The sequence below is a fragment of the Panthera tigris genome, chromosome B1 (assembly GCF_018350195.1).
Source record: "Panthera tigris isolate Pti1 chromosome B1, P.tigris_Pti1_mat1.1, whole genome shotgun sequence".
NCBI classification, from domain to species: Eukaryota; Metazoa; Chordata; class Mammalia; order Carnivora; family Felidae; genus Panthera; species Panthera tigris.
The window spans coordinates 16424743-16446360 of record NC_056663.1 but is presented as its reverse complement, the minus strand read 5'-3'; the positions used below and the strand labels follow the sequence as shown (position 1 = coordinate 16446360).

General features: G+C 39.3%; 1 protein-coding gene across 4 annotated transcripts in view; it reads left to right on the top strand.

Annotated features, from left to right (window-relative positions):
* The window catches only part of SORBS2 (sorbin and SH3 domain containing 2), a 221503-nt gene extending 201546 nt beyond the window's left edge, over positions 1-19957 (top strand). For all 4 annotated transcript variants that reach the window (XM_042983004.1, XM_015545140.2, XM_007098994.3 and 1 more), the window contains 3 exons: positions 11901-11950; positions 15848-15954; positions 17767-19957. In XM_042983004.1, coding sequence (XP_042838938.1) covers positions 11901-11950; positions 15848-15954; positions 17767-17828 — 219 coding nt within the window. In that variant the 3' untranslated portion in view covers positions 17829-19957. The remainder of the gene's footprint in view (positions 1-11900; positions 11951-15847; positions 15955-17766) is intronic.
* The last annotated feature ends 1661 nt before the right edge of the window (positions 19958-21618 follow it).

Sequence of the window (21618 nt, the reverse complement as noted above, 5' to 3'; positions counted from 1 at the left end):
ATATCTATGAGGGGTTTCTGTCAGGCGTCCCAAGAGGGCCAGAGTGTCGAGAAGCGGATGCCTTGTGGTGTGCCCGCGACGGCACAGAGGTGACACCAAGCCTGAACATCGAAGAGGAGGAAGAAGAGAGGCAACCTGACTGTTTAAAATATCCAGTAGCCACCCCCACAGACCCTAGGATCCCTAAGGAAGACAGAAGTGCAGTGAAAACCAGTACTGAGGTATTTTAACCTTGCCTAATTACCAAAGAACTAACCCGTCTTAACTATATTTAGCTAGTACAGTTAATCACATTACTAAACGTCAATTTTGGCATTGCCCTAAAAGGCTTCCTCTTAAGAAACACAAGCACTACGTAAGTTGGGGGTGGAGGGGTGTATGGAAACTCACCAAATTTTAGTAAGATGATGTAAATGTCTGATGTCATTCCATTATTTGATTGTGACTAGAAATTCATATTTCAAACAGTCTATAATTGATAGTCTTCCTGACTTTTTGTTATTAATGATAGCTACATAGTTGAACTCTTACTGAGTATCAGACAGTGTTCTAAGAACTCTTCGTCAATGAGATGGGTTATATTATTAGCCCCACTTGAGAAATTAGAAAACTGATACACAGAGAGACGAGTCCAATTCCAATGGCAGTTTGTAAAAAGGGAGAGAGACAGAACCAAAAGGCACGCCGGTACCCTTTTAACTCTCGGAAGAAATAATTTCTTCAGGTTGGTGACCACTTAAGACTACTAATGCATTTTCATCTTACAAAGAATCTTGAGCAATGATTTTAATTAGTAAAGAGGGGACATACCCTAAATCTTTAGTTTGTAAATTTTTCTCTTAAGACAAAAACAAAACTTCATTTCTCACATATGTAACCTGTAATTTAGAAAGAAAATACGATTACTGGCAAATACTGAAATTAGGAAACAAAATGTTTTGTATCATGCTACTCTGCAGTCACTTTCCCCCATGGATCGTCTATTTTAAAATCTTAGAAAACAAAAATAATTTTTAAAATCCCATAGTTTTCTATTAAGACCTTGCCAATAACAAATATAGAGGCACGTGGCCTGTACTATAGGACGTTCGTGGGCTTAAATAATGATCAGTGCCTATGAGACCCCTGGACATCCACAAAACCCCGAGGCTTAGCTAGTTCCTCAACCAGGAGAGAAAAGGTCATCTGCACAAAGAACCCAGCCATGCCTGTATTTGTATAAAATAAACAAATACACTACTTAGTAAAAGAGATCATTCATTACAGAAAGTCAAGCATGTTTCTAAGTCAGTTATTCAAATAGCTGCTGGCACACATCAGTTCCCCGGCTTTGAACTAACCAGCTAGAAATCGTAATCTACTTTACAAGCAAGTAACAAAGAGTCATTGCAGGTTTGTAGTTTTTCCTTCATGTTTAGAAGCAGCCATCCTGTAAATATATTCTAAAATTGTAGACTATGGGGGGTTCTTCTGTCCAGCCACCCACATCAGAAAAATGATCACACTCACTGGGGATTTTGAGTCAAATTCGAAAGAAAAAGTTAAGCAAGAATTTAAAGCAAGAATTTGTCATAAATGTCACTTCCCAGGGCATTTGGTAACTTGAACATTATTCAACTTTGGGGGATATTCTCTAAAGACCACATAACCTCATTCTGGGCACAAGTGTAATCACATCTTGTCTTTCCTCAATCTTTAAGCCGCCTTCATTTTCTCCGGGAGATCGAACGTCTACACCTTTTCCCAGCGGTGTCCTTCCCTCCCTTCCTTTCCATTCTCCCTGGGCCTCTGTCTCTGACTTGGCCTCTACACTTTCTCAGACTACCCAGCCCTACACACCTCCCCTTCTCCCTAAATACCCTTATCAACAGGAGATAAATTCACCAAAATTAAAGGTAACTGCATCCCGAGTGTGGTTTATTGCATGCCTTTAAATGAATTTTATTAATTAGATGTATTTAGATTTGTGCCATCTTACAAGTTCTAAGAAGTCGTGTAAATATTGGTTGCTAACTTTTAACATCATTGGCATGGCCTCTATCCCAAAAATTTAAAAGACACGCTTGCATACCCAAAATCAATTTTACATAGAAAAATAAAAAGCAATCATTAGGTATTTTTTTGGAGAACCATCCCATTCAAAGACATCAGCTTGGTGCCTGTCATCTCCTGTCACTTCTCAGTGGGCTCACTGCCTCCCACGTTTCTCACCCATCAGCAGGTTCAGCAGAGCCCAAGGGCAGGATGATCTTCAGCACTGTCTTGAGCTCTGTTCTTCCACAAAACTGAAGTAAATTAATGAGGATGCAGGAATGATACTTCCCTTTGTTAAAAGCACCCAACTCAGAGCCCTGCGGGCTGGCAGTTCCCCTAACTTTCAACTCCCCATAAGGACACCAGGAAAAAAGACTTTCAACAAAATTAATGACTGGCCCTGGAAAGACATTTAATGACAACCACAGCATGAAATGACTCCATCACAGAAAAGCTTGGCTTCTACAATCAGCATGATCCTGAAATCTCTTCCTTTAGACAAAAGGTGATAGACTTCAAGTAATAACCCATCCTCACATCCAATGTTTTGAATGTGAATGAGAGCCTCTGCAGTTAAGGGAAAACTCGAAGGCTCTGGTAGAGTCGAGTTTCTTTACCAGGAAGCACCAACACCAGAGAAATGCCATCTGCACAATACTCCCAACTCCCATCACTAACTCCATCCAACAAAATAGTCCAATGTGAATGTGAATTCATCTTATGTGTGAAAGGAATTTTTGAAAAAGTGGAATACTTTAAAGACTAGTTGCTCTTTGCCCTTTGAGATTTCATTTTGGCCGGCATGAAATAATTAGGAAATCTTAAAAATAATAATACTTTAGATATTATCTAAGACCAAGAATTTGCCCCACCCACCCCCCGCCCCCATTCCTTCTGTGGTTCTCTTTTTAAGGCCAAAGTATTTATTCCCTGTCTTTCCCTACTTGTTCTTTAGCCCTTAAACTTAGTTAATAAATGGCTAAATAACTTTAGAATCAGTTTGGATTTTTAGAATTTAGAGAGATAAAGATCATTCACTGGCATTGTACTATCAAGGACAAAACCAAGATTTATGCAAGTTCATTCTTCAAGAACCAAGCTCAACTGATACACACGTTAGGTGTCAGTTGTTTGCAGAATGGTATGAGAGAATGGGCATATTTACAATAACAATGTTTCCAAAGAATACTTTTCATAACTACATCAAATAACTAACTCCAGAAAAATGAAGTGGTTTTTTTTCTCTATTTTATCTCATACTCAAGAGCAAATGATAACTTTCAATCCCCCACTGAGTTTTTGAAAACCTTATAAATGTCTTTTTCTATTCATTGGAAAGATATAAGTTGATGAATTCGTTGGTGCTTATTGTAAATATAAATGCAAATTGAAACAGCTGCAAATCTCAGGCCATTATTATAGTTTAACCCCACGTCTGATACTGATAAACTGTGCAGGCTTCAGTCCTCTAAGAAGCCTTCCTATTTCTTCCATTTCAAGAATGTTATACGTTATGCTCGTTACCAAGAAAGTAACCCTGCACTAAAAGCAAAGATAAAATAAAATTTTAATAATGTTTTAGTAGGTATAGCATAGTATGCATGAATCATTACACTTTTATCAATCCTTGTCAACCATTTAATGCACTTTTATTCTTTTAATAAAATTTGATGCAATTTTACTCCTGTGAAGTATCTTCTGAGACAATGTAAGCCTGTCATATCCAATCCAAAATCTTCCATAAACGCAAAATTCACCAACACGTTATCGATGACAGAAGGCTGAAAATGTACATATAAATTGTGAGCAATGCATAAATCAGAAACCAATATTTTCTCTACTCTTTTGAACATCTTTTTTTTTTAATAATGGTTTTTCATAATAAAAATTATCGTAATTCTCAGTTCTCCTATAAGCCGAACTTCCAATTCCATCTAAGAGACTTATGGCATGTGGACTCTTTATGAAGAGATAGAAGGACTCTTCTTTGGGCTTCTTCCAAGAAACTCAATTTTTGTGGGCCCATTGGGAAGTCTCCTCACTCTAAAGCCATCCCATCAGAGAGTGACCCCCTTGAGCACGGTTTCCAACATGGAATTAAGCCCTGATTCTTCCTAATATGTTCAAATGATCTTTCCAGCTGTTTGTCCACATCATTCTAACAGCTAAATGTCTTTTTCCTCTATGAGCCTTGATGTTTGTAGAACCCCTCCCCGCATCAGTCGAAATGGGGACAGCTGCTGTGCCAAAAAACTCAAAATAACAACGGCTTAAACAACATACAAGTATATTTCTCTGGTACCTAAGTGTCGGGCATCCAGGGCTGGTATGTGGCTCCAGAATCATCAGAAAACCCAGGATTTTCCATTTTATTTTTGCACATCATCTCCCCAGTGAGAAGCCTCCATTGCCTGGTCCAAAGTGGTTGCACCAGCTCTCGCAGCCCCTTCCTATTGTGTATCCCGTCTGTCAGAACTTATCACATGAGCACATTTAGATCCAAGGAAGACTTTATTCAGAAGGTCCATGTGCCTATCAGGATTCTAGTACAGAGGACAGACAAGAAAAGAATGGATACTGGAGCACATCAAGCATTCTCTGCCATAACCCCTTAGAGAAAAATGTTTAATGCGTTTCGTATCCACAGACTGCAGATTTGAGGTCAGTCATCATAAAAACTTTCTTCAGTGAGAGTTTAGAAAAGCATGTTTTTATTGAAAAGCCCTTTCTTTAGTCCTGCTGAAGTTCCCATAAGTGACCCAAATACTTGTCAAGGACAAGTGGTAGATCCTGTCCACTACTGGAAAGAAAATAAAGCATACTCACGCACAAGAAAGGTTAGCTTATTCACTGTCCTATTAAAAATCTTACTTTGGAAGAACGCCAAAATAGTCACAAGGTGGAGTTAGGACAAGACTCAGTATTTAATTATATTTCACCATTTTCCCCCAGAAAAGCCATGTTTTCTTCCTATGTGTTTTGTCAGAAAATTTGCCCCGACAAGCAATTGAGACTTTTTATGAAACTTTATGGGTATTGAGTGAAATTTCCCTCTATTTTACCTTGCATCTACTCAAATGTGCACAAAAAAAAACAGGTCCAATCTGAGGGTGTCTTGAATCCCACTGTTAAACATTCTATTAAAGACGTACAAATTCTTGTATGTGTTCTTAGCCATCGATATCGCACTCAAACATCTTCTTTATGCCAGCTTCTCTCTGTAAGTCTTTCTCTGCTGTGCCTGTTGAGTTCCGTATGAAAGCGGCACCTGACGCCTGTGGTGTGAAACCTACAGGCAGCCAGAAGAGCTGTCTGCAGACTGGTGAACCCTTCCCGCTCTGCTGCTATGCAAGAGTTTGGCATGCCGCGTGCGTGTGCATGAAAAAACAAAACAGGAAAGCTTCTCCTGAAGGCTGTAAACCGAAGACAAGAACTAACTAACCTCTTATGGCTTTTCCAGGCTGACTTAAAAAGCGAGATATTTGTCTTGGGTAAGCCTCCGCGTAGCCCAGTGATGTCTAGGAGACACTGCAGCTCACCTGTCAGAGGGCTCAGCGGTTCCCACAGGGTAGGGTCAGCACGCCCCACCTTGAGCCAGGCACCCTGGCCATTCACCCCCAGTGGGTGGCTCCTCCTTAATTGTCATTGCTGTGCTTTGCCCGTAAAGTAGGGCCAGAGGTACCCTTGAGACAAAGTGACCCCAACCATGATGAGCTATGAAATCAGATCAACACAAAAATCCTCTGCTGTCTTTAAGCAATGTGTTTTCCTTTTGTGTGTGTGTGTGTGTGTGTGTGTGTGTGTGTGTGTAAGCTTTCCAAAATCCAAAAAGGTCTGACCAGATTCTCATGGTACAAAGGAGGGCGTAGCATATGTCGTCTTCTACGTCCGTCTCAGGTTTCCAGGTTCTCTGTAAATCGCGGTTTTCCAGTCACGGTTTTTAGTGCGAAGAATAAGGCTGCTACCAATCATATACTGAACTCGCACGCTTCCAGTGATGTTTGCTTCTGTGGCATTCCGTTTATTTCAGTTTTTTGTTTTGTTTTGTTTTTCCCTTTAAATTCACGATTGTTGTTGCAAAATACCCTGTTGCTCTGGTGATGTGTGCTACATTCACTCCATGACGCTTTTTAAGCCAATGCTACTGCCCTGGACTCCAGATACTCCCAGGCTCTTGACAGCTTTGATTGAATTTAAAGGTGAAATTACTTTTCCCTGTAACTCTTTGGTTCTGTAACATCACATCGAAAGCGCTTTCCTATGAACGGGTTGTAAATGGTATTATCAGTTCTGGGGAAGGCAGCCAAGGCTTGTAGGGATTTCCATCTCCTCAAAAGTCAGTCTTTTCACCATTTCTATTTGATAAACCCTGGTTTAACCTCACCTGGTCTATTACATGACTATGCTTTGCAAATATTTAAGGGCCCAATTGATTGCAAAGAGGATTTCCTTTTCTACTTTCAAAAAATGTAGATACCTCTCTGTGTTTATGCCAATTTTGTGCTTTTTGCTTTGCATAATGAGACCTCACTTTGTTTCTGAGGTAGAGATTTGGGTTGCCATAGAGAAAGAGGAACGTTGATTTGAAGAGATTCTTAGACTCACTCACACAAGGGCCTTCTAGAGCCAAAACAAAAAGAAAGATTTTTCCACAATTAATGTGGCCCAGCTATAAATTTCCCATGGGTCAATGAGATGCTATGTTTTGGGTCACCTCAAGTTTTTTTTCTTTGCCAGATGTATACATTATGTACATGTGTTTGTGTGGAACATACATTTTCTATATTCTTTAGATTCATCCAAAGTTGTATACCATCATTTAAGAAGGAAAAATAATCCTATAAACATAAACATGGGACTTTTATTAGGGGAATGTCATAGAATTCTGGTTGGCAAATACTACACCTAACATTTTCTGGAAAAAAATTGACTGAAAAACTCTAGAAGTGCTTATAACTCTTTCAAATATTCTTCCACATTAGTATTTAAAGTAACAGCCAATCCTCACTCAAGAATCACCAAATACTAGATAGAGCTACCAGAAATGCCTCTGCCGAAGCACAGATAGACAAATGGCTTCTGGACAGACTGCATCTCCCCATCTGAGCTAGGCAAGTAGATGTTTTACTGAAACCAGAGATTCTAGGATATTTCAGACCAGTTCCCTTATGGTTAGGTTGGTTCTGGCTTTGAATATTAGCGTGTGCTTAAAACTTGTCCCATTTGTATCTGCTTTTGATAACTTAAAAAAAAATAGCTACACTAAAACAGAGAGAGAGGAAAAAAAAAAAAAAAAGATGGCTACACTGCCGAGGAAAAAAGTTAAATATTGAGGATTCCATGAAAACAACATGGCGCTTCATTGGGTTTTCCAATTTTACTATACTCTTAAGACACATGTAGGACTCTCTGAATGTCACAAGTGTATATTCTATATTGCTCACAACACTGCTAAGAACTTATGAGTAATGAGCAGAGTTAAAACAGAAACAAGCACAGACCTAAAAGACGGGTGGCTACACAGAGATCTTTTCTCAAGAATTTAAAACACAGGAAGGGAAGTAGGTAGTCAGAAAGACACATGAATATCTATTCCACAGCGTTCTGTGGTCTTTAAAGTAGCCTTTCAAAACGAATCCAGGCTGAAGGAACGAAACTTTGTGAGAGAGCTGTCCGAAGGCAGAAACTTTTAGCGTGTTGCTTCCACTAATCACCATTCGGTGGCAATAGAGTGCAAATACGTTACAGATCTTTTCCTCAAGGTTTGTGCCTTATAACACCAGGACGGGGGAAAGGCAAAAGATAGTCTCCTAAGATAATTGGCTTGAGTATCCGTATAAAACATAAACACCTGCCTAAAAGACAAAATAAAGATGCTGATCCACCTAATCCATCACGGTCATCTTTTACTATGAGCGCCAGTCAACATTTTAATTCTGTTTCTTCTTTTTACTTATTTGTGATTTAAGAAATGATCTGTGAGTTTGGGTTCACTGATCTGAAAAATGAAGCTGAATTGTTACACATGACTGTTTTTACATGACTGGGACACTTGAGAATTAATTGGCACAGCTCTCTGACAACAGAGGGTTAAGGTTGATGAGGGCACCTATACATAACGGAGGAAGTGTGTCTGTGGGAACGGATTCCCTGAGGGGGGACAAGATTCTATTCACCATCCCGACCAACTCTTTGGTTTTAGAGAAAAGGAAGCTCAGGCACATATCCAAGGCTACATTGGTAGTGCCAATACCATGAAGACAGGAATGTGCCCTGTAATGCTACTTGTTCCTCTATGGACCAAATATTTTTTAAATAAATTAATTCAAATACTGTAGCTAGTCACATTTCCTCAAAACTGGTTCCTAACTATCCAGATTCACATGGAGATGATTCCTGTTAAAGGTAAACTTAGAAAAGTTCTGAAGTCACCAAGATAATACTGCTAATAAAGGCTGCAATAAATCTTGGCCTGAGCATGTGAACAGTATAGAGACCTGGTAAGTCAGAAAAGGGGGTGGGAGGTTCATTAAAGGCTATAAAGGAAGAGAAAAGACATACTGCGAAGGATTGGTAAAAACAAGGACATTACTGGCTGGCTCACCCAGGAACGTGAATCCCCTTGAGACATAGACACCTGTGGCATTAAGGGAGCCACATACTTCTGGCAACAGCCCCATGTTCCCAGTTGCCAAAGGGATGATTCATTTAAATAACTTATGGTATGAGTTGAATTAAAGGAATTAAAGTAGAATTGTAATGATGACAACAAAAGGTCCCATATGGACTTTAAAAGTAGATTGTTTTATTTCAATAAACAATCTGATTTTTAAAGCCATATTTAGGGGCACCTGGGTGGCTCAGTCGGTTAAGAATCTGACTTCAGCCTAGGTCCTGATCTCATGGTTCGTGGGTTCGAGCCCCATGTCAGGCTCTGTGCTGATAGCTCGGAGCCTAGAGACTGCTTCAGATTCTGTGTCTCCCTCTCTCTCTCTGTTCCTCCCCGCCTCGCACTCTGTGTGTGTATGTCTCTCTCTCAAAAATGAATAAAACGTTTAAAAAAATTAAAAAATTAAGTCATATTCACATTTAACAGAGAAGAGCAATGAAATTCGACCTCCCAGATTTACCAAGCACCGGATGCCATGATAGAAAAGTAAAACTTTTACTCAACTTAAAAATATTAGAATGACTTAAACATGTAGAAAGAGCACAACAAAATACATTTTACAAAACATTTTCTCTGAAGATAAGAAAAGATCATCAGATGATATTTTCTTATTTATAATTTTGTTCTGCACTATAACTGGTGCTATGATGTTTTTGTGAGACAACAGTAGCTGTCCTCGAATGGGCTTTGAAATACAGCATTTTGATTTTTTTAATTCCATTTTTAAATTTTTTTGAGCGATTAACATGAGCATTTTCAATATCATGTGGCTTGAATGTATAATCTTTGGCCAGAAATTTTACTCCTGGAAGTGTGTTCTAAAGAATGTCCAAAAGAAGTAAATAATTCTTTGTATAAAAATGTTTATAGCATTGCTGCTTATGAACGTGTAAAAAGGCTAGACTAACCTTAACTTTGAAAACAAAAAAGAGAAATGATTAGGAAAACTAAAAAAATATATCTACACCAACGTGAGGGCATATTATTCTGCAGTGGCTTAAAATGAAAAAGAAGACTAGACAACTATCAGAAAATATTAATAGTAATTGATATATATGTATTTTATTTCTGCATAAAAGTTATATATATATGATTGGATGAGGATTTGAAGAAATTTAATAGGATATAGGCTTGTGGATGGCTTATATTTATTTTACATATAATATTTACTTATTTATATTTTTATGTTTGTATTATTTATATATAAGAATTATAGAATCATTCAATATATTTATATTGAATTAAATGGCCTTAAAATGGTTAGAAAATGGTTTAGTTTTGACTTCTCTTAAAATAGTGTATTTTATCATTTTAATAATAAATACATTGTGAGTAATTTTATATTGATTTATAGAAGTTTTGTATTCTGAAGCCATACACGTTTCCAATCATTTCCATCCACTCTGTAGTCTTAGGTTTATATATTCCATGCACAGACTGCTGAGTGAAATTTCTAAAAAGTAAACACTTCCAATTAATAGACTGAATGCTTAAAGTTTTAGTAATGTAAGTGCCTGGTATCCTTTTTTTTTTTTTTTTTTTTTTTAATTTATTTTTGGGACAGAGAGAGACAGAGCATGAACGGGGGAGGGGCAGAGAGAGAGGGAGACACAGAATCGGAAGCAGGCTCCAGGCTCCGAGCCGTCAGCCCAGAGCCCGACGCGGGGCTCGAACTCACGGACCGCGAGATCGTGACCTGGCTGAAGTCGGACGCTTAACCGACTGCGCCACCCAGGCGCCCCAATCCTTTTTTTTTTTAATGGTTATTTTTGAGAGAGCACAAGCGGGGAAGGGGCAAAGAGAGAGGGACAGAGGATATGAAGCGGGCCCTGTGTTGACAGCTGCCAGCAGTAAGCCCGATGTGGGGCTCAAACTCATGAACCTGTGAGATCATGACCTGAGCCGAAGTCAGACGCTCAACTGACTGAGTCACCCAGGTGCTCTAAGTGCCTCATCTTCCTATGCTAGAAAGACAGCTTGGATGGGAGGGGAGTGAATACAGAATTGAGGAAGGGGAGCAAATTATAGACTCACAGGCTGAAAGGAACCCCAGAGTTCTCCATCCATTCTTGGACCAGTGGGATTTTTATGGACAATTTGTAGGGTAAAATTCCCAGCCTGTCGGTAATCCACTCATAATGCAGGGACCCACGAATTGGCCCTGATGTCTAAGGACATGGATCCATCTAACTCAGTGGTCATCAAGAAGTCACTTTTATAAGTGTCATGCAAACGCCTACTTATCGCATTTTAGCACGCAGCCATCATTTAGAAGAGGATGTCTTTGAACCGTGTTGTGAATGAATTGTAATATTTTTCTTTCCCTGAAATGGTAACATTTGGCTAGTCGGTAGAAACTGCGTTGAGTTTACATATTCGACAAACATGTTAACTTTCATTCGTTGCAATATTTGTGTGGATATGTGGGATGCTAAGGTTTGTCATTTCCAATATTATAAGTATCTATTACAGATACTGGTCTTGATGCTTAGTTTAAAAAGAAAGGAAACTCTTTTGAGAGTTCAGTGCACTGGGAATTTCTACCAATATTTCTCTTCTAAGGTAAAATGTTACATGTTACCTGGATATTGTTTGTTACCCTCTAGTTAAAGTTCTCTGTTTTCTCTTTTTAAAAATGCATGTGTTCTCTCAACATTGAGAACAGAGAGTGTTAATTCAAATGTAGCATGGGATGTCTGCCTATCTACATTTTCATCCGTACCGTATGTGAAAATGTTGTCTGTGAAGGAAAAGTAGAATGAATGTGGATACTTTGCCGTTAGACTAAATGTGGTTTATTTTCCGCTTGTTTGAGAAAACGCTGAAGAATAAGGTTGTATGAAGGTGTCCAGATTTCCCATTCTAGTGATTTGGTGTCTATGTTCTTGCCATATTCCTGGCCTTTGAAAAATCAATGGGACTAAACCCTGACTTTTCCTTAAAGCTTGAACAGACTAGATTCTAGATACATTCCAAATATTTGAACCTTGGTTATTTTCATTTAATTCAAAGCACCCTTCAAAATATTTGGATTATTAATCCTGCAGAAACCCTTTATTTGGTTTTTTTTCCTTCCTCTTGGTTTTTTACAACAGGAAATATTAAATGTCAAGAAAAGTACCATGCCATTATCCAAATTATCTTTTACTTAGTACCAGTTTAAACGCTGATTACATTGAAAATCATTTCATTTCAGCCACAGCGTCCTGTGTTTACTCATGAAAACATTCAAGGTGGGGGGGAACCGTAAGTATTCTTCTTATCTTCTAAGTTCAAGACTAACCTTGACTCACAAAATAGACAACTGGTGTACCCAAACAGAGGACTTTGCAAGTGAAAGAGGACAAAGTAACTAAAATGAGGCCTCTGTGATCAGTCTCTTTCATAACGTAGAGCAGAAGTTCATTTTAAAGAGAAACCCAATCATTCTGCATAGCAGCCTTCGATTCACACACCAGAAAAACCTAACGGTGCTCCAGTGATGCCTAAGATTTACGAATCTGCCTCCCTCTTTGTTCTACCAACCATGCAAATTCCAGTAACCACGGCTGTAAAGACACGGAAGTGCCCTAACAGTGGTTGTACACATATCTGAAGACCAGAAGAATGTCAAAGTAGACCAGAAGTGATACGTTAGTAACAAAATTCCAAGGTTACCTTTTGACAAAGGTCTTCGGGAATGGCAGTGTATTAAAACAGTCACTGTCATTCAGTTAAATGCCTTTTCCCGCTTACAAATTCCCTCTCCTCTCTGACCCACAAGTCACCTCAAATCGAAGGTGTCACACATTGTCTTTAAGATTCTCTTTTGCGTGTGTATCCATTTCTGCTCCATTTTGCCCATAATAGATGTTCAGCGGCGACATACTTCCCACTGGCTACTGCCTAGCCTGTAAGTCAGGGGCTAGACCCCTGGGAAGGAGCACGGATGGGAGCACGGACAGAACTAAACCTTGTGAGGTACCCCTGAGCACAAGCAGGGCCTCCAGCCGACGGCGCACGCCCTGCCCCCCTGGGGTAGAGCAAGTGGCCTGGGGCCTTCCTGACCTCTGGCTCCCTCCTGGCTTCTCAGGGACCTGGCAGTGAGCTGAAAGCATGCTTTTCAGAAACCATCTCTCACCTGAGACTGCCTGTCACCGAGTCCAGCCAGAAAGGTTTTCTTGTTAGGGAAAGATTATGAAAAGAACACGCTGGAAGTAAGAATCATTCCAAGTTCCATTTAACTGAAAAAAATTAAAAGAAATCAAGTATGACTTGTAATTCTAAAGTTTTGGTTTGTTGCCTTATTTAAGCAAATGATAGGAGCACAACACAAAAAATAAATTCCGGGCCTGTTTAGGTCTGTTGTGTTACCAGCACATCGTATTAAGCAGCTGTTAAGGAGATTACGCATTAATAGGTATATTATGTTATACTGTTTTATGTCATAGAAAGTTAAGACTTCCAAGTGTGGTCATTTGGGTATTTATGGAAACCACAGAGCTCACAGGTGGGAGAAGGCACTTTTTCAAGGTCCTGCTGTGGACTTTAGAAACATCTACTAAACATTACTAAATTTCTATTTGATTACAACCCCAAGGAGTGGGATGATGGGGTGTCACTTAATTTCTTTCATTTAAAAAATAGATTGGAATGAAAATAGGTACCTGAGGTTATAATGTTGCCGCAATTCAGAATTATAATAAAATGTGTTACAGGAGACATTGCAAGTTATAGAGACAGCTTCAAACTTGGCTGAGCATTTTTTATTTAAAAGACAAATTTCTTTTTGAAGCATCCTGACCTCACCACCATCATTCATCTCACCGACACATCTTTCAAAATAGCATTTTAATTGTAATTCGGCTGCATTTCCTGTCGTGCAACACTGGTTTTGAAAGCCAGCAGAGGCAGAGGGGTTTCCGGAAGGTTTGTTTATGTTTTCCATGAAACTCCCAATTTTTTTCCTTTTCCTTTTTTTTTTTTTTTTTTTTTTTATGTGTGTGTGGTCTAATTAAACCCGAATGGTAAGTAAATGTTGAGGCGCATACTGGCTTTTGTCATACCAAAGTGAAGTAGGAGTTTGTGCCAATTTTGTTTTTTTTAGCCCTTGGGACCTTGAGATTCTTCAAGCAGCTGGGGTTTGGTGGCCTTAAATGGGCCTGTCTCCATAAGAGTTTGGACAAGTGCCCGAGGGAAGAAGGCTGAAGCCTCAAAAGCTCAATCAGAGAATCAGTGTTTCCCAAAGGGAGAGCTTCAATGTATATCCATAGAATCAGCAGCCCAGGAATGACTTTCTCCCTCAAATGTGACACTGGCAAAGGGACCAGGTTGAAATCAACTTTCCCCATATGAATATAGAAAAGAACATAGAAAAGATAGCGTCCCTTCACCAGAGCAGCCTCCAAATCAAATCCTTAAAGCAAACAACAAAATAATAGGTCTCCTCTAATCAGGGCTGGCCCTGTGCAAATATCGAAATTAAGCAATGTTGGTTTTCAACACCTCCCTGTCTTTTTTACCACTGCTCTGGGATTCTGGCTACCTTCCTCTGTCCTTCTCCTTAATCGGAATCCTTTTTCAACAGAAGACATCAGATGCCCAGTTTCAAAAGAGTACAAGTGGCAGAAAAGATTCCCTAGCAGGATAAAATATTAACAGGGAAAGACAGCTCTAATGTTGTGATTTCAGGCTTTGGTACCAGCCAGAGAAAATAATGTATTCTAGGAGATGATGTTAGGCATCACATCTCACCAGCTCTTTCCCAGACAACCACCACCATCGCTAACCCCCACCACAAGCCAACTTTATCTGGGTCCCCCAGTCTGAAAAAGTTCATGGACAGAGAGGAAAGCCAACGGAGCCATGTCCCTGATTTATGACATGCTGTTTGAGTTCAAATGGTAGAATAGTTTTGTTCCACCAAAATGTGATTTTCTGACTGAATGAAGTAATTAGATGTAAATCATTCTTGTTCCAGCAGTATTCAATATTATCTGCTTTCTAAAGTTGACCTTAAAAATCCAAAGTGCCCTGAAATGTGGTTTTTATTTTCTTGCATTGGCAGAATTACACAACTGATATAAGAAGCAGCAAAAACGAAAGTTCACTGAGTTTTTAAAATCCCCCTCATTCTATTGGTAATATTTTAATAGTGATATAAAGTTTTCATGTTAATTGCATATCAGTTGCTTCTTGAACTGCTCAGCTGCTAGGACTTGTGTCTTCACTTTCTGAAATGCCAATCCATGTTAATATGCAGTAAAATACATACTATTTTGTTAACCACAAATTCAATTTTACTGATCAATGTCACCCAAATAAAGGCGTTCAAAGAATTCAGGCAGAGAAAGGAAACTGGTAGCATTCTGTCAGTAATTCTTTTTTACATAAAATTACTTCAAGGGAGAGTTCCAACATCAAACACAATTTCTCCAGGACCTATTTTAAAACGAAACTTATACCCATAATCTATTCTTTGATATTGGCTCAGTAATCACTGAGCATAGAATACACCTGCTTGACTTCAGAGGTGAATTACATCAGATGTTCAAATTCTAAATCCTCATAGAACACTGATTCAAACTATAAAACTAAGTGGCTGTAAAGAATTCCTGTTGGCGGAAAAAATAACCTTTTCTTTTACAGTAATCCCCACATAGCGATTTAGAAGACATGACTAACACAGTTTGCACATCTCAATTTAGAATCACTTGAAAATTCAACTTGGAAGTCCCAATTATTTGCTTTTGATTATAGTCAGCTAAACCTGTAACTCTTTCTCATTTTTACATTGCTGGATAATGCACATATCACTTCTTTTATATTCTATACTCTTATTTAATGTCTTCATGATATCTGTGAGTGGACAATTGGAATCCAGGTCTGATTTAGAAATGTCAAAATGTTTTAATCCAACTTGTGGATACTCTAACCTTCCACAAATACTCCTCACTGTAGTCTTGAAATGTTATCAGAGTGGTCTAAGTCCCATGAAAATCTAAATATTTCTATTTACTTTTCACGCTTACCAAAGATTTATACCAATTTCACATGTTAATAAGAATAGAAACATTGAAAGTAAAATGACTATTGTATAATTTTCTATAGTTTCACAAAGGTGTAAAGATTTGTTTTTAAACGCATCCATTTGTCCTGTTTAAGGTTTCAGGCTCTGTATAACTATACTCCTAGGAATGAAGATGAGCTGGAACTCAGAGAAAGCGATGTCATTGATGTCATGGAGAAGTGTGACGATGGATGGTTTGTGGGTATGTGTACACTTCCTTCCACACCCTCCTTCCACACCCCTTTGGCCGCCTTAGAACTTGCTCGTATTTGCTCACTTGCCATAGACAAAGGCACTTGCGATGCCTCGGATCTTTCACACATTGCCCTGCATTTTTAATATGGCTTAGTATCTACTGCTTTGGCCGTATGTGATTTTTCTGCTAGTTTTAGTGCCACTTCCACTGAGAGAAGCAAATGTCTTCGAATAGCACCAACCAGGAAAGACTGAGGTCTAAGAACCATAACGACGGTGTTTCCTAAACGAGAAACAGTATCACTCTGTCGGGTGGGCGGTTAGGTGTCCGAAGTGAGGATCTAATTGGAAAAACCAAGATGCAGCGAGCAGTTCATCTACCTACTAGGTCCGATGTTAAGTGCCCTGAAAGTTCAATGATCCACCTTTATGTTAATTTTTGGTAAAAGTTGAGAGAAGTTCCATTCTTACCACTTAAAAGGCAATCACGTTCTTACCATCTTAAAAGAAGACTAGAGCTTTTCTGAGAAAACTTTTGTAGATAAGAGAATCATACAATGGGACACACAGGAAAGAGGTAAAAAAAAGGAAATAAAGGCACAGGGGATAGAGGAGACAAGATGAGGAAACGAGGGCTTTCTATAGACAGGTAATCAGTGAGGAAAATAATAAAAGAACCGAGCAGACACCAGCCTCTGCTTCTGTTCATATTAATCCCCCCATTTAGAACAAAAGTAAATGGCTAACCCACACAGGGGAAAGAAAATCAATCAAACCAAGACAAGAAGTTCCAGAATGTAAATGAAACCGTAGAGCCTCTCTTCACTCCATTCGCGCTAGAAATCCTAAGGAAGAATTCAGCACACCAACCTTTATTAACGGTTTCTTTTTTTTTTTTAATTTTTTTTTTCAACGTTTTTATTTTTGGGACAGAGAGAGACAGAGCATGAACGGGGGAGGGGCAGAGAGAGAGAGGGAGACACAGAATCGGAAACAGGCTCCAGGCTCCGAGCCATCAGCCCAGAGCCTGACGCGGGGCTCGAACTCACAGACCGCGAGATCGTGACCTGGCTGAAGTCAGACGCTTAACCGACTGCGCCACCCAGGCGCCCCTTATTAACGGTTTCAAAGGAATTCTGTTATTTGAAACCAAAGGCAATCATGATGATGGCCAGTCGTACCTGATGATGAACCGCTGTCTACAAATAGTTCTTGGCCTTTTTTTTTTCTTTAGTGACTGTAAATTTTTATGTTTTATCAAGGACTCTGGCAGTGCTATTTGTAAATGAATGAGGCGGCATTCAGCGTGATCTTCTATGACATCACAAAACTGGATAGTCCCCGACAGGCCATTGTTACACCGTGTCGCACTTTTCTAGTCCATCCCATCACACTGCCGGCCTTGTCTTTATTTAGATTGTCCTCGAAAACGTCACTTCCCCCGGTGCTTTTTCCTTTCCTCACTCTTGCCTAGCAGCCTTGGTGATGGAGTATCCTTATACTTAATATCATTACACTTAAAAACCCACCTCCTCGGCAGGATTGTCTTTCCCTTCAGGCAGGGAGGCTGAGCTTTTCCCTTTAGTCTGGTGTGGGCTGGGAGCGCAGCGCCGAACCTTAGGAGGCAGTGAAGGCGGCAGGCAGTCCAAATAAAACCGCTCACTTTGTCTGCTATGCCTTCAAGTGAGTTTGCTCTCTTTCCCAAACCCTGCTGGGCTTGCTCTCTTAGTGAAGGCTTGTAAATGAAGAGCTTTCAAGACTGCAAAGATAAACCGATTATTTCATTGCTGTCCGTTTCATTTGCTGCTTCTATTTTCAGGAACCTCGAGAAGAACCAAATTCTTTGGTACTTTTCCCGGAAACTATGTCAAGAGGCTGTGAATCACTCTCCCTCCTTTTTACGCTGCATTTCAGCACCACATCTGTATAACCTTGCCTGAAAGATACCCTTAGGCCTCCTCCTCCCGCTGTCCTGCCTTCCAGTTTCCAGTAGAAGTCACCCACTGTCACCATCTCTATCTGCCACCAGACCACCAGCAAAGGAACTTCCTGCTGCCCCGCCCTGGGGAGCCTAGCAGACTTGCTTCCGCATGAAAGTGCATATCCCTGATGTCTGCTCTAAACTTTGAGAAGTCGATACGTGAGATCAGAAAGAAAATCATTATAGTTAGAAAGAGTTACGTATTTGAGGCAAAAAAAAAAAAAAAAAAAAAAAGGAAATGTCTCAAGGAGACTCTCTAGTTCACTTCGAAAGATATTCTCCCCTCAGGCAGCCAGAGATTGTGTATTACTAAATGCTGTCGTTTGCATTTTCGCATCCTTAGCTTGGCAGTGTATTTTCCTTTCACGAGTTTGCCTAGTGTCCTGGTTTACACGACATGAAAACTGTACTTCGGCTATCGTTTGCCTGCACTTATATATTGTAATACGCACAGTGATTACAAAAATCTAAAGCAAGAGTAGGAAAGTTAATCCGAATGAGTGTGATTTTGTTGATTGAATGTGAGTTTTCAAATAGGAGCCTTTTCCTGCAGTCTCTTCTGTACTTTTTAGAAGTGCAAACCGTAAGTGATTAAGAGCCTTTGGTAATAATCATGAGACTATAAGAGGTTTAGCTAGACTACAAAAAAAACAAAAACAAAAACAAAAACAAAACCTATTGTGTTGTAAAGTTGCATTGCTATTTTATATTAAAATGTAATAATCAGCATCATGAACAATGAGCTCTTAGTGTTTTCTTTATCTGATAAAATTTTAATAAAAACAGTGTTAGTGAGAGGTGCAAAGAATTATCCTAACGTAGACACTTGAAAGTATCTGTAAGCAATATTCATAGGTAAGATTTCACTGTGTGCACACATATACATTTGAGATTGTGTGAAAACAGACAATCCATATGGTATGTTGTACATTTTATGGAAATGTAAAGGAATCCCACACATTATTTTATAGATATAGAGTACTTCAGAAGCATCACAAGTATGAAGGCTGGTTTTAGCAAGGATTATGATCAATACAATTATTTTTACTATGATAATTATTTTTCTTCTATGGAACTCAGAATCCTGGCTACATTTGAGGACAGGAATATGTTGAGCCTGATTTTCCTGGTGTGTGTAAAAATATTTCCTCGGAATACATTAGGCACTTTTTAGAGGCAATGTTAAATCATTCGGGTTATATTTTCTGCCCTGAAGTAGACATTTACAAACTGGTTTTGGGACCTGAAAGATTTAATGTGGTCAACAGTGCCTGAATTACACATACCTTGAGAACTAGCTTTGTATTTCTTATGACTTTGCATAAGAACTATTCATATTTGGATCTTGAGCACCTTATAGATAAAACTTTTTATGGCGTTTCTTCTGTGGACAGTGATTGATCTTTTCACAACGTACGTAGACCCTAGCATTTTGTACATATGTTTGCTCTTTTGTACAGACTATTTAGTTGTTGAGAAAATGGGAATTTCCTAATTTGGTCTTTATCCTTCACTTTAAACTAAGCTAAAACACTTTCAACAGATTATCCTTTACATATCCCACAGATCACAAGCACGCCTTGATTGCGCGATTCTGTAAGATAGCATTTATGCAAAAGTTTATGAACTTACAAGATCTGAGCAGCCAAACTGAAATGTACATTAATACTGATTACAGAGGAATTTCATTAGAAAGAAGGTAAAGAAACATCTTTGAGTAGACTACCTTGATTACTGTCAAATTCACAAGCAGCTTTATATTTTAAAGGCTTTGGGTTTGAAATTGAGTCAACTGCATGCAGCTTTGCTGATAAATGAATATTTATCTTTGATGCCATTGATGAGAAAAGATTTCAATATCTGTTGCCTGTCATATTTAAGAAAAATTACTGTTTCTACTCTCTGTATCTGATTTTAAAAGGAAAAATATTCATACCTGGCTTTCAGCTTATTGACTTTGAATTCTTATAAGCGAAGGTCATTGTGTTTTTCTTGAATAGACATCTAATAAATTTTGCTTGGAAGTATACTTTAGTTTTTCTTTTTGACATTTCTCCGTAAGAAAATTGTGTAGTTTACCCCCAATTTCTTCCATAAGCCAAGAGAAAATGCATTTACTCTATGTTCTCCTGATACACAAATGGAGAAAAGATGTGTATGCATCAGCTCAGAGAAGAAATATTCTTTAAACTCATCACTAAACCTCATTTGCGGAATGAATACTCTTTGGCTGAAAATCACCACTCAGCTAAAAGCAACACATTTAAAAATATTTCTGCCTCAGAAACAGCTATTTTTCCAAGAAGAAGTTAATTACATGAAGTTGGAAGCACTTTCTCAACTACCTTAAATTTTAAAATTACTTCCCTAAAAAGCTTTATCACCATCGGCATGGGCAGTCCCTGGTAACACCCACAAGCTTTTGGCAAATTTCAAATTATGTGCTTTTCTCACTCACAAATAGTAAAGGGCTAGCTCCCCACCTTGGATCCTTTCTAATAGACCTTGGACCCTTGTGGCTCTATGTGTATCAACCCTCGTCGACATCTATCTCTCGCATTCAGAAACACACACATTCCTCTGTTGGCAATTGTGTTATCAGAGGTGTTTTGTCAAGTTGGTTCACCTTCATTCTCACCTTGGACCCTTCCATTCCATTGGATAACTTCCACTGTATATTAGCTCTCCACCAAAATGTGTTCCCTTTGTGTGAAGAATATGCCCCAGAATATTCTTTTGTTCCTGTTTCCATCAGAGCATTTATGGGTAATTTCACCAGGTGAATCTGAATCTGATAAGGTCGGGGTGCTTGTTTGTGTACTCCGGGTGTCTCCCATTGCTCTCTTCAAGTGAATCTCTTGCCAAATGATCAACACCCTGAAAATACAAATCTGGGATTTTAAAAAACACACCCATCAAAATCTAGATTCCCTCTTCCCACTTGAGAATTACTTGTGCTTCTCCGTAAAATCTGCTGAAATGGCGCAGCAGCCTTATCAAAGCCCCGCGCCCGGGAACCCCCTCCACACCTTTGCGGTTTGCCCAGACTTGTATCCCCGCCATGCGGGTACTGCTCTGAGGTCCAGAGCAACTACACCACAGTGTGACGTGCCTGCGATGCCTCCTCATTGTGGATGCCAGGATTCCAGGTGGAATCTTGAATTACTTTTTGCTTTAGAATTGCCTCACACTTAGTAACCTATCTTACTTGATTTTATGTCAACGCACGCTCATCATCATACACCAAAAATTACTTTAAGGCATGTCATTTATGCTACTAGAAGCCTCCCTGGCAGGTGGAGTAGGATCCCTTGTTGCAAACTCAATATGGCGGGGCCTGTAAAGCACTGTCTGCTTATCCGCCTCTATCTGCTGTGGACTCACATCTGTGCACTAATTGGCCATCTCAGTCAGTGAAAGAGTAGCAACGAGGGACCCTCTGGTACCTTAGGTGCCAAATTTTAATCCCTCCTTTAGCGACACCCTCACTAAAAGCAGGTATGCCCAGCTCTTATTTGATGGAAAGCAAAAAGAACCTGTTTGAGTAACTGTTCCCATGATCATTCACTGCTTGATCTCTGTGTAGGTGGTCAGTTCGTGTGGCCTGATTATTTCTTCCTATGCTTGTCCAGATTTCAGCCGCAAGAGGTGGTATACTTTGAGGAATCAGGTAATCCAAAAGACTAAGTA